Source organism: Melanostigma gelatinosum (assembly GCF_949748355.1).
Source record: "Melanostigma gelatinosum genome assembly, chromosome: 14".
NCBI lineage: Eukaryota > Metazoa > Chordata > Actinopteri > Perciformes > Zoarcidae > Melanostigma > Melanostigma gelatinosum.
The window spans coordinates 17,334,393-17,348,035 of record NC_136647.1 but is presented as its reverse complement, the minus strand read 5'-3'; the positions used below and the strand labels follow the sequence as shown (position 1 = coordinate 17,348,035).

The window sequence follows — 13,643 nt, the reverse complement described above, 5'->3', positions numbered from 1 at the left end:
TTGTCAACAAACAAAAATGACAGATCTTCTCTGGTTCAAACATCTCAAATGTAAGCCCCATATATACGTATATATCACAACATATCAGTCTGCATTAGTAACACTTTTGATACATTTTCAGACAGTTCTGTGCTTTTAGAAAGGACTATTGCTGATAACGTAGTGTTTGCAGACTGTAGTATTGCTTCTCTTACTTTAGTAAAGGATCTGAGTACTTCTTCCAGCACTGACCCGGGGCAACTTAAAATGCCTGAAAACATCAGGCCGCATGACTTTATTAAGCCTTTTTAATCTCTTTTAAAAACATGTTTTTAACAACTTGAATTTGCATGCTGAAAACATTTGCCTCCGTCTTTGTTGTGAATGAGCTGAATTACTTTACGTTACCGTGTCTACTAATATCATTAAGCTTGTTGTTAGTTTTCCTCTGCAGCTCAGAAAGTTCATAAGTAAATAAGCATGAGGCTGGTGGTGGAAATGCTTACTGAACCAGTGACCTTTCATTACGAGCCAGTGTCATGAACAAAGGACTGTAAAAATCTCAACAATGTGAGCCACGGCAGTCTGTATACAGGTCCGTCATCTTATGACAGCAGATCATCAGACTGTCTGTTGCTCAACAGCAGTTTTATCTCATCTGGTCAGATATTTCCATCACAGGCGATTTTCTGTTGTGTGTTTTACCAACACTGCCCTGTGTGGCCGTCAAACATCCAACCTCCGATGAAGGGAGGGTGACTCAAAGTTCACTGAGCAGCATTGTGCTGGAGAAATAGGAACTATTGATCTGACAACTCATCCTATTATGCAGAGCATTTATCATCGGCTAAGCGCAGTCTATTTTTAGCAGTTATCGACACCCGTGCTTTTCCACACTTGGTCGAGCCACAGATATACAAGCTAAAGTGCTGAAATGACTCATTTTCCTTCCAAACGAAGGTTTGCAGGTTGGGACCAGTCTGCCTGCCGGTACGAGTTGTAGCATTCGCTAGCTGGCAACGTGGCACACAAACATGATTACAAATCTGTAATCCCACTGGGCTCAATGGGCTCCTTAAACTGGGTATTAAGGGAGCAGCTAAACCAGGTGATCGTCAGCACTTGGCTCCATGGACACGGGGAACACAGATGGAGACGCGACACAATAACAATGCATAAACAAATGGGCATGCATAAAAGCAAGCAGGGCTATATGAATACACACCTGTATGAATCCAGTGTGACGGTAACATTGAGTGCTTTGCGTCACTGTTTCCATTACCTCTGTGCCACAGTGACTTCATACCCCCCAGTGAGATGACAGGTGGGTGAATGGCGGGTCTCCAAACACTTATGTGCGACTACACTCTAACACCTCAGTGATGGCTGAAAAACAAATATGAAATAACTACAGAACCCGAGGCCATTTAGACAGTCCAACGCTGCATCCACGCAATACAGAGCGAGAGTGGGAGCTGTCATGTCACTTTTGAATGAAAACCTGACGAGACTAAAATAACGCTGCCGGACAACGCAGCAGAGAAAAGCAGGGTGTGAAAGTGAATGAAGCCCGCCTGGTATTTGAGAGAGGTCTCTGGCCTGTGATCCCTACCGGATAGCCTTCTGTTTTCTTCTGGCACCACTTCAGTAGAGCGTTTCTCTTAGATCCTCCGTACTCCCGCGCCAGTGCAGCCAAGGGGTCCTTTCTTTCCACACTGTCACCAGGGGAACACACACACACACACACACACACACACACACACAGAGAATGAGGAACGGTTACAATATGTCATAAAGTCACAATAATACAAGTTCTGTAAGCAATTGCTGAGAGTATAAGAATGTGTACAATTCAGTTAAAATGTTTCCAGACAAAGTTCTTGTGTAGAAAATAAGTTTAATGTCTGACACTAGTTCTAGTGGCCTTGATGTAAAAACACATGATTTTTTCCAGATTTCCCATTGTGCTCATGGTCTCATGGTGCTTCAGGGTGCTAAACATGTTAGTTCTTATTGTTCTGTAAATACTGTTTTCATTAGATCAGGAAAAGTTAAAAAGGGTCAGCAGTTCTGTTTACACGCCAGAGGGAAAACAGCTGAAAACGACCGTACAGTGCAAAAAGATTTGACCATTAACATTGTGCATCAAATTATGATGATGAGACCATTAAATATGAGGTCTTTAAATAACATGGACATATGTAGCATCAATATTAACTCCATAGAACCCAATACTGTAAACATAGAGGCATAATGACAGGATGATTTTGTATCATGGTCTGCACAGAACGTACCATGATGGAGAAAATGAAAATACGTTCTAGTATCAAAGAATTAAAGTGATACTTTCCTTTCCTACATAGTTAATCGAATTTCCAAACGTTCCCTCTCTGAAAACCAGGATTTCCATCAGCACAAGGAACTCTATTATTTGATCTTGTGTTATATGTTATTACAAGATTGAAGCGTCTTTGCAGTTCAGTGTATTTGTGTTGGAGTCTAGAGTAGCTCAAGATTACTTTGGAGTGAAGCCAGCTACACACAGCTCAGTGTTCGGTTTGGCTTTAAGTGTGAGATGTAAATCTTTAGCGCAGGCTTGTTTTGTTTTCTTACTTAATTCCATCTACATGTGCTCATGCTTACATATTTATATACAGTATACTGATTCCACTATCTTAGGACACAGAACTTACAAAGTGATACAACAGATTGTTGAAACGCCTATCGGAGGTTTCAGGGTCTGCTCCCTGGGGGTCTGTGCTGGACCTGAGGCCATGGGAAGACCACGAGACACGGTCGTCGCTCTGAGCGCGGTAAACATTTCACAATTCGCAGCAGCTCAGCTGTTAAATTCATTATTTCTCTGTTTAAGGCACCGCAAGGCCAGAAGCAGCGAGACCCTGTCCGAACCAATTTTACAGGGGCCAGAGAGTGAGTGTATACGGTCATCAGCAGTGACAGATTAGCGAGATCGTGACATCAGCCTGGAACCATAACAAACACGGAAATGTCTGCTGCTGATCTGCTGTTTGAGAGATAAGGTCTGCAATACAGCGACACGCATTTACATTAATAAAGCACAAAGATGTTAATATGTGAGGGCATTTAGACAGCTTGATTGATAGATGGAAGATGGATAGATGGATAGATGGATAGATGGATGGATGGATGGATGGATGGATGGATGGATGGATGGATGGATGGATGGATGGATGGATGGATGGATGGATGGATGGATGGATGGATGGATGGATGGATGGATGGATGGATGGATGGATAGATGGATGGATAGATGGATAGATGGATAGATAGATAGATAGACAGATAGATAGAGGAAGAAGAGTTGCAGATGGACAGAGAGTAACACTGACAGGAGTGTTTATCAATGTCAACAAGTTGAGGGTATTGTCTTGTGTGATGATCATGTTTTTGACTGCTTCTCTCTTCTGCTTGTCTCAGCGTGACAACGTGTAAATGTAAACTCAAACACGAGCGAACATCCAATTGGCTGCAGTGGTGGTTGAGCACGGGTCGAACTGAATGGAGTGCTACGATTGGTCGCTTTTGTGTGTACACAGAGAGGAGCGGTCTGTACGGGAGCACGCCTGTAATGCCAGAGGTCAGAAGATGGAATATTTTTGTTTCACGTCTCTCTTCCTTGTCTGATAAGCCGGACTCCATTTCCTGTGGTAAAGCCATCTGTGTCAGCACTGTGGGCAATACAAGCTGTACATCTCCAAAGTCTCTCAACTGGGACTTGAATATTTACAATTGCATTGTAGTGCAATATGTTGTTGCATAAAAAGTCAACAATGTTGCAAAGTAATAGTTACATTACTACAAAAACCTGTTCTCAAGGAATGAAGGGGGGACTTCTGTTTCACTAAAATGCAGAACTGTTTTTAAAGTAAGTCATTATTATTATTCCACGGTCTGTTTTCTTGCATTTTTGTTTGAACCAGACAACGTGTGTGCGATTGCATAAGTGTCACAGAGAGCACAAACCTGGTTTCTGTCTGATTTCCTGCGTATTTCAACCAACAATCATGTTGCATGTAGAGAAGTCAAATATATAAACTGATGTTTATCTCACTAGTTCCAATGAAACCTGCACAGCGAATCGGACAAAATCACTTGGGTGAGCCCACCTCAGTTTGCTGTTGCCTCGGTTGTAGCTGAAGGATGCTGTGCGGCTGCCGAAGGAGGCGGGGGGTTTGATCACAGACTCCAGAGAAGGGCTCTTCCTCATCAGGCTGTTAGGTTTCAGGTCGTCACCGCAGCCAGACAACTTCTCTGCGGTAGTCAGAAACAGAGGGAACATAGGATATTTTACACGCATTACATATTCGTAAAGTAGGACTGCAACAAACGTATGGGTGAGTACAAACAAATGGAACAACTGGACAAATGGAAAGCAAATTCATACATGCTCCTATAGGACTGATTCTAAAAGGTCTACTAAGAAATGTCCAGGGGTACTAAGTAGGAATACCCCGTCACCTTCAGTTTTCAGCCTATTCTTCAAAATAAAAAATGAGGAACTCTGTCTTGCCTGAACAAGTCTCGACTGTAGCCACTGTCGGCACAAAGACACAGCGAGTGAAGTGATGAGGCAGGCAGTGCAATGAGATCAGGGAAGTGATGCAAACTTTTTTACCTGCCGTTTTACTGAAATAGTGCCCTACACACGGTAACACTTTCTATAATGCCCATGCACATGTTTTCACTTTACTTAAAGCACCCACTGACCACATAGAGGAACTTATAATCACAGCATTTTCAAAAAGATTATAACGTATTACAACCACGGGAATCATAATACACTATGATCCTTGTAACAAACTAGTCAGTTTATGAAGTATTATCAGACTTGACCGTAGAGATCGTTACCAAATGTTTTATAATGTGTTATGAATATTGTCGTCAAGCATTATGAATATTTGAGTGTAATTATGCAATGCTATAAGAAGATTATAACGCATTATAAGTATGTTTGTAATGCGTTATAGATATGGGTGTGCACATGTTACTGTATGTTTCCAGAGCTGGAACATCGGTTGACTGTAGACGCAGACATTTTAAGAGCTCAGTCACCAACTTTACAGTTTGCTTTCAGAGAATAAAATCACAAAACTACCCACAAAAACAACGGAAGTCGGATGATGGCACATCTTTATTTCTCTCATGATTTAACTGTCTGTGTAAACATTTCAGCCCGACTCATTTCTAAAGGAACTGACTCAGAGTAGCACTTTGGCTGGCTGGCCATTGACTTTAAAGCAGTGTGCGAGGCCCTGAATTGGTAATCATGAATGAAATATGGATAAACATGTCAATTTAAACACCATGACTTCCAGCTAAAACCACATTTGTGTTACGTACCATGATGATGAGAGAATTCTCCATGGTGGATTCTTTTTTCTAATGTCTTTGATAGTGGCTTTATGTACGCGTGTCTCTAAAAGAATATAAAACATAACAGAGATCTCATCACACCAGTGTGTGAAACAGTGAATTACTTGTAGGAAGTTACTTTCATTACATGTGAACGGTGAACATATCTCGGTGTGTACCTGGACGGGAGAGACGGCAGCAGCAGGAGCAGTGCGAACAGGGATCCCACTCAGCGGGGTCCTTGGAGAGGAAAGCATTTGAACCGTGTGGCCTGGTCCATCTGAAAGACCAGACAACATACCTGTTGATTATTGTAGAGAAGGAGAACTGTAAGGCAGAAAGAAACAGACTCAAGTTTAGTGTAGCTTGAGATAAAAACAAAAGAACGCAAAAAGAAGAAGGAGAGAAGTGTAATATTTAACTCCAGGAGCAAAATAACATCCAAATGTTTGGCCTCAAATACTCTTTTCATACTGAAATCTGTTCATAGTATCCACAACACAGTCAACATTCATTTTGTTGGTCAGATTCTTAGCCTTGTTTCCTTATTTATTATGTAAGTATATGCAGTGTCCACTTTATTAGGTGCACTTATACAGCCTAAGAGGAGACTGAGGTCTTTTGTGGTGCAGGGAGCACTCCTGAGGACCTTCTTCGACTCCGTGGTGGCATCAGCCATCTTCTATGGAGTGGTGTTCTGGAGCAGCAGCATCGCGGCAGCTGACAGGAGGAGACTGGACAAACTGGTGAGGAAGGCCAGCAGCGTGCTGGGGTGTCCACTGGATACTGTGGAGGTGGTGGGAGACAGGAGGATGATGGCGAAGCTCTCATCCCTGATGAGCCACGCCTCCCACCCCATGCAGGACACTCTGGCAGCTCTGCACAGCTCCTTCAGTCACCGGCTGATTCACCCCCGGTGTCTGAGGGAGAGGTACCGCAAGTCCTTCCTCCCCGCTGCTGTCAGGCTGCACAACAAACTGCTCTCTCAGTAGACCACGAACACACTGAACACGAACACTTGAACACGAACACTTTGAACACTTTAATTCATTCACCTGGTGCAATATCTAATCCGTGCAATATCCAATACGTTTAAGTATTTATCTTATATTTTTATTCCGTCTGTATATACTGGTATATTTAATATTATTCTTTACTGTCTTATTGTATTACTGTTTTACTGTTTACTTTATTATATTACTTGATTTTTACTTGTGAGCAATGCTGCTGTAATCCTGTAATTTCCCCACTGAGGGACTAATAAAGGATGATCTTATCTTATCTTAATGCAATCCAATACAACTCTTCTGTCAGAGTCTACCTTCATGAGGCCTATAATGCTCACTGTCCTATATGTCAGCACCGAGCCACACAGACTCAAACACATGGCCTCGTAGAGAAATGACAGAAATCCACACTGGAGATCTCACCAGCTGTTCTCCTCTATAGTTACACTGCTGTTTTGGGATTCCCTGTGTGTCTGTGTGTGTGTGTCAAAGTGCTCGGTGCTCACTCTGTCCAACAGTATCAAAGGACTTAATGAGGGATTTGACAGTAGCTTCGGGCTCCGAGTCTGCATCTCCACTGGCGTCGGAGGGTGTGGTCGGGATCACGGAGATGCCGCACCGGTGACGGTTGATATCGGAGTCGGACACCCTCACCTCGTCACCTTCGGACCTAACAGACAAAATGAACAGGGTTGCTGCGTCGAGACATATTCAATACATACACCTGTGGAGAGGAGGATCTAAAAGAGACAGCGTGTGCCTTTGTAAGCTGGAGATGAGACTCAAAACCCCTTACTTTACGAGATTATCTGCCGATTAGTACGAATGAACGTTCTACAATGACATGTTTACTCAGTGTATTGACAAGATCATGTGAACAAAGTTTGAACTGAAGAACCGTCAATAACCAATGATCAACTGCAGGTTTAAACTTGGAACACAAAATCGAGGCTCTTTGTATCTATTGGCCCCCGTTGGACATTGGACTCCAGGCTGCAGCGTGAGGGGATTTGGACTGTCTTTATCAGTGAGGAATTTGTTTCTTAAACATCGCACTGAACTCACCTCCAAAGAGCGTCGCCTGAAAGAGACACAACCACAGATGGACTGGAGTAATGCCATTTATTCATTTGCCCAATGAGCAACAGTCGAGCAGATATATACGGTACACTTTTATGTATTCCTTCACAGACATAGGACCAGTCTTTCTTTGCACAATAAATTAACAACACAGTCACTGTATTGTTTCGTAAATGGCTTTACCAGAGACAGAGAATTATCTATTACACAATTACCATCTTGTTTTTTTCTCGATGGTATTTTTGAGCATATCCAAATGTTAACATTTTGAGCACCGGTACCTTATCATCTGGTAGAACAGTATGGCTTTTAATAACATATGCACACATTGATCTTCTCTAAATGGAACCTGAGACCCTGCAATATGCCTTTACACTACAACACAGGACAATGTGTATGGGGTCGGCTCAAAGGTGAAATATATCAACCATGTGATAATTAAAGTGAGCAACATCACACTACGAGGATCAAAACGATGCTGAAGAAACCTCTCAATATGTTCAACAAAGTGATTCAACATCGATCAGCAAGTAGCAAAGCCTTGAGTGTCCTTTTGAGGTTCAGTTAAAAAGTCTACGTGTTTTATTCTATGTTAACTTGTAGGAAGAGTAAAAAATGAGTTAAACGCATCTGACAGTGGAAAAAAGAATCACTTCTGAAATCTGTAGCACAGTATTCTTATTGGTTGTGTCAAAGTGGACCTTTAACCTTTTGGTATGTGTGAGGAGAGTGAAACTTGACTCTGAGGTACGGCTGTTTGTGTTGGTGGCAGTTTTTAAAATCTAATTGTGGCAGTATTCTGGATCTGCCAACATGGCTGACATCAGACTCACCCTGGTTACTTTATCTGTTTCAAAAAAAGGAACATAGCAATCGTCAAAAAATACATATACAAACAGTAACAGAGCAAATGATACCAGCATGTCCACATTGAGGACACCGGTATGGAAATGAAGTGTTCCATTGTGCCATCTATCGGCTAGTTAATGATACTGCATTCACTTTCATTTCAGGAGTAGAGACCAAACTTCGATCTTAAAACTACAGTGAAGTTGCGGGGTTTTTTCAACAGATTATAAATGTCAAGTTTTAAAGTAAGCAGACAGACGTCAAAGTGAAAGTTATTTGACGGATAGAGAAATAGTATAAAAACCATGAGCCAACTGTTTAATATCAACTGGACTCAGTTCTGCTGCATTGCTCTTGCCTTGAAATGTGGATTCTCTGATGTTACGTTCTTAAGTCTGACTTTGTTTCCGGGGCTTCATGCAACAGATTATTACCCTCTCCTGTACCATCTCGGCTTCCTAAAAAAGGCACAAATCAGCTTTGCACAGTATGAAAACGAGTCTTCCGTTTCTTTAACAAGGGTCAAGGAATTTACAAAACAAAGAATACATTCATTGAGAACGAAAGAATACAGAATTATCATTGAAAAGGTTCCATAAGACATGTAAAGAAATTGAAGCCAGACTCTGTATCACGAGACTCTTTGTGTACTGCGTCCACACTGGTCACTGTGGCGTTCAATGAGACTGGTTCACCACATTACATTTGGAATGACACAGAAAGCAAATACCAGTAAGTGCAACAATAATAACACTGTCTTCACGCGGTGGAGGGCACTTCTCTAGTGCCCTTCTACTGCAGTCTTGGTATCAAAAGTGGCTCCGGTGCTTATTCTGAAAAGACAAGAAGAAGGAAGATAAACTACTTTATACTGTATTTAAACATGACTGTATATGTGCAATGTACATGTGCAGCAAATCTGGAGATCTTACATTTCTTCTGAACATTGCTATTATGAAAAGCAGACCTCTGGGCACTTCTGGACGTTTGTTTAAAACTCCGTTCCATGCATACATCATAGAATCAATAAGGTCACTCGTAATGTACAGTCTTACTAATTCACTCGGTGTGGAAGACGCTATGCAAATGTATCTGAGCACACGATGCATGAGTTTAATCCAGTCATGCCGTGCAGCCCATCCTGCTATCTCACCAAAAACGTAGGAGAGTTATTCATTCAAAGAACAGCAGGTGGCACCAGATACATCAACTTGAACGGCAGGGTTTAAAGAACGAGGTGAAGCAAACCAGAAAGCTAAGATAGTCCTGAAGGTGCAATCGGCCAGCATACAGAAAGACGGACAGAGTCAGACGGGGCTGTAGCAGCGACATGAAGCCAAACACAGATAGGAAGGTCAGTGAGCAGCAGCAGCACACGGAGGAGGGGGATGCAGGCTGGCTGACAGAAGGGCTGACAGGGAACTCACCTGGACTTTACATAGGGAGGCTTGTCAGAGGGGCATCTTTGACAGGGTCATCACAGGGAGCTGCTGGAGGTGGGGAGCGGACGCAGCGTAACGGCTAATCTCGGGGAAAGTTCGCTGTTTTAGCCATGGTCCCAAACTAGTAAAGTCATATACTAAATTCACAAGGACTGCGTGGCATGTGAACAAGTCATATTTGGTTTTAAACCAAATATTTCGTATACACTAAAACTGCTCTCATGAGGTTTGTGAGGTGTATATAGGACGACCGAATAGGTTTCAAGTAGAATCATTTAGAGATGGTTTGCTTGCTTTAAGCACGATACCAAACAAACAAATGGAGAGCTCTACAGTAGAAAATCTAAACAGACTTTGCCACAGGAAGTATGTGACCTGGCATGATAATGAAAGGGAACAACACTGTCATGAACACCATGGCATTTGCACGCTCAAAAACACTCATATATATACACAGTATACCACACACAAACCAATGCAACGCTCTCTGTGAGTACATCAATCACATAACTGCATGGCCACAGTGCGACAACACTACATCAAATCTTAAATAGCATGATACATCGGCGTGAAACATTGACAGAGTTACACTGGCTCCTGTGTTGAATTGTAAAACACTTCAAAGCAGCATCTATGCGTATAGTAGCACTTCTCTGCCTTCTCATGTAACAATAATCATTTCCACGAATAAATATTCTGTAGTTTTTGTAAGTGTGAGGTTTGAATGTTACTACAGGGCAATGCTCAGTGTGGAAGAGGGAGACAGAGAGGGCAGCAGCTTAAAGGAGTAGAATACACAGAGGGAAATACCGCAGGAGACTGCTAATTTACCAACAGAGTCTGCCAAATCCCAGAAACCTAAACTCTGAAACCCCCGAGGATTTCATCTTGTGAAATACCAAGACATGAACTCAATAATGTCAACACACTGAATACATCCAGGTGAACATTTGATCCTGCTTTGACAACAAATACAAATTGTGGAAACCTCTTAAGCAAGAGATTCTTGAGAGTTAAAATTATAATATATTGCTGTTTGTATCACACGTTTAAAACAGTGGATGGGGGATATGGCAAGACTCTGGCAGGTATCTCATGTGCACATTGTGTTCAGAGAGAAAGGAGCTGCAGCCCGATGCTAAACAGGGGAGCCGGGAGGTGGGTGATTGGTGGAGTGGGAGGAACTTAAAAAGAAGGAGGAGTATGGTGGAGTTGGTACCTGACACCCTGCAGGGCTTCAAGGTCTGTAGAAAGCTTCGCACTGCGATCCTGTTCCTCCTGCAGCTGTCTCCTGAGTGTACGCAGCTCCTGCTGAGCCTCCACCTTGATGTCGTTTGCCACCACCACTGCCGTCTGGAGGTCCGCCTGGAACCGACGCCACTCGTCTTTTTCCTCCTGGAGACACAAACATATGGATATGCAGTGTACAACACAGGAAGATGCAAGTATCGACACATGCTAATCCGTACAGACGGAGGAACTGTTTATGGACCCTTTGGATTTAGTTGGACATCAGCATCGAGTGCTCCTAAAATAAAGCAGCTGATAAATGAACTCTGATAAACAGGTGAAACACAAACAATGTAATTTCTCGGGTACTTACTGAAGACAATGACATTCATAGTTTAGGCTGGAAAAACTATATGAACTTTTAGAATGATGACTGGGTCAGTGACTGTTTCAGCAGCGTCTACTCTTTGTAACATAGACGGGTGAAAGTGAAAAAAAGAACACACAGAAAGAGAACAGGAGAGATCCATCACCATGAAATAAAAGACATGTAGGCCGATATTCAATGCTTAGAGGCAGAAATCAGTACCTTGTAGTTTTGTTTTTAGTCATGGCTTCAAGCTATATGTTTTTTCATTCTCAAGTAAGACTTGTGTGTCCATCATCAGGCAGATATATGAGAGAAAGGAGAGGACTGTAACGAGTATAAAGGAGGTGACAGTGAAACCCAGGAAAGTGGTGTCTGGTGGCCTTCATAATGTTTATTTTAAAAACAAAAGGTGATGTTCATGAGGGAATATCAAAAAAATATATCGCTGCCTGTCGGAACAGGCCACCTGGATGCTACTGGAATAATACTCGGTGGACAGATGCCTCCAAGGGCAAACATTTTGGCAAAAAGACAAGAACAAACTGAGCACTAGAACATCATCCAGGCCTTAAAGTGGTACAATACTCCACCTAAAGGTATCTGTTGTGCACCACTCACTGCTTCCTTACCTTAATCCGTCTACTCAAGACTTTCAGCTGTCGGTCTGCTTCAGCTTTCTGCTCCTCCAGCTTTTTGACGAGATCTGCAATGACAATGATTCAAGGTGTTTGAGAAGCGCAGGTGTAACGCACTGTAGAATCACGGTGATCAAACACAGCATTCACAACGAAACCATCAGCCGAGCTTCAGCTAAAAACGCTCCTCTTAAAGTAATGGTTACATCTGGACGGTATTAGATCTCTCTAGAAATGATTCTCATCACTGCAATAATATTAGTTTATATTCAGACCTATATCATCTGCTAGAATTCATAACAGCTTGTTGAAACAGTGTGTCCAGTCATTCAATATTTGCCAACTGCACCACTAGCGAGTCAGAGACCGCTGTGTTACAGTATGCCCTCCTTTTGTGCCAATTCTTACCCAGTTAGTCAGGTTAACAGCCCTGCAATAAACCCTACCTCCATGAAGGTTATGATATTCAGGTTTTGTTGTAACTGTTTCAAGAGGTATCATCTCAACTATGGTCATTTGTGAGGCGTTTCTCATATTTTATCCACCTAATTTGCATAAATGAGGACAAGCTCTAAATTGGAAACCACTGCAGGTTAAAACACTCCACAGAGAAAAGGACTTACTCTCCATGTCCAGGACGGCTTGGTTGGTGTGGCAGTTGACAGCCCTCTGCTGCTCCACCTGGTCCTCCAACTCAAAGATGGTCTCCTTCAGTTCCTTCACCTGGTTCTCAGCACGGATCCCGACCTCCTCCAGCGAAGTCATCCGGCTACAGAGATCCTGCTCCCTCATCTCGGCCCGCTCCTGAACCTGCTGGCATTTGGCCTCCACCTGTGTGTGTGTGTGTGTGTGTGCGCATTTGTGAGATTATGATGGGTTCAGTACAGAAATGGATTCAAAGAAAGAGGCAGCGTTTCATGTGAAAGCAATTACTGGCCGTCACTGTGCTAATTAGATGGAAGTACTTAAGTCACATTTGGCTCAATAAAGGATAATTTATGATGTCTCCCAGACATCCTTGTGGTGCAGTGATACCATTTCCATATCTTGATGCTGCTTTTTTCATCTTTCAAATGATTAGATAAAAGATACAAAAAAAAGAAGCTGTATCAAGACTTTTGGGTGGCTGGATGAAAAAGACAAGCAGTATGTGTGAGGGAACCACTGAACACAATGCAATTGAAGCAGGCTTTAATATGTCATGGTATGGTACTGTTGATATGGAAGCCCTGTGATCCATTATCTAAGTCTGATCGAAATGGTTCTCTCTCCCGTTAGTTCTGATCCTGGAAAAACGTAGATCTGACTTAGAATATGGATCACAGGATTTTTAATTTCTCACTTGCGTCGCAAAGCTTCCTTGATCTGATGAAAACAAACTTTTAAAGATCAAGCAGTACAAAGTAAAAGGTACAAGTAACCATAAAGAGTCTCATTATCCCTCATGCATTGCATCCATCCCAGTGAGACTACTGCACATTAGTACACATTGCATGGTTAGCGCAGCTCCCACATCCGTCACTTTATTTAAGCAGTTTTTCCAAATATGATGAAACCCTTAGAAATAAGGGTAAATCATACTCAGTCATGCTGGAGTCCACACGGTGCTGTTTACACATGAGCTTAACTATGTCTGACAACGACCGATTGGCCACAG

At 42.4% G+C, this 13,643-nt stretch overlaps 1 protein-coding gene across 2 annotated transcripts in view; it reads right to left on the bottom strand.

The window, feature by feature from the left end:
* The window catches only part of specc1 (sperm antigen with calponin homology and coiled-coil domains 1), a 52,358-nt gene that overhangs the window by 15,371 nt on the left and 23,344 nt on the right, over positions 1 to 13,643 (bottom strand). The window contains exons 4-11 of one of the 2 annotated variants that reach the window (XM_079283079.1): positions 12,610 to 12,817; positions 11,981 to 12,054; positions 10,971 to 11,146; positions 6,887 to 7,050; positions 5,553 to 5,653; positions 5,362 to 5,437; positions 4,128 to 4,272; positions 1,592 to 1,694 (exon numbers count right to left, since the gene is read on the bottom strand). In XM_079283079.1, coding sequence (XP_079139205.1) covers positions 1,592 to 1,694; positions 4,128 to 4,272; positions 5,362 to 5,437; positions 5,553 to 5,653; positions 6,887 to 7,050; positions 10,971 to 11,146; positions 11,981 to 12,054; positions 12,610 to 12,817 — 1,047 coding nt within the window. Of the gene's footprint in view, positions 1 to 1,591; positions 1,695 to 4,127; positions 4,273 to 5,361; positions 5,438 to 5,552; positions 5,654 to 6,886; positions 7,051 to 10,970; positions 11,147 to 11,980; positions 12,055 to 12,609; positions 12,818 to 13,643 lie in introns of those variants that run through there. The other variant, XR_013772563.1, reaches the window with a different exon arrangement.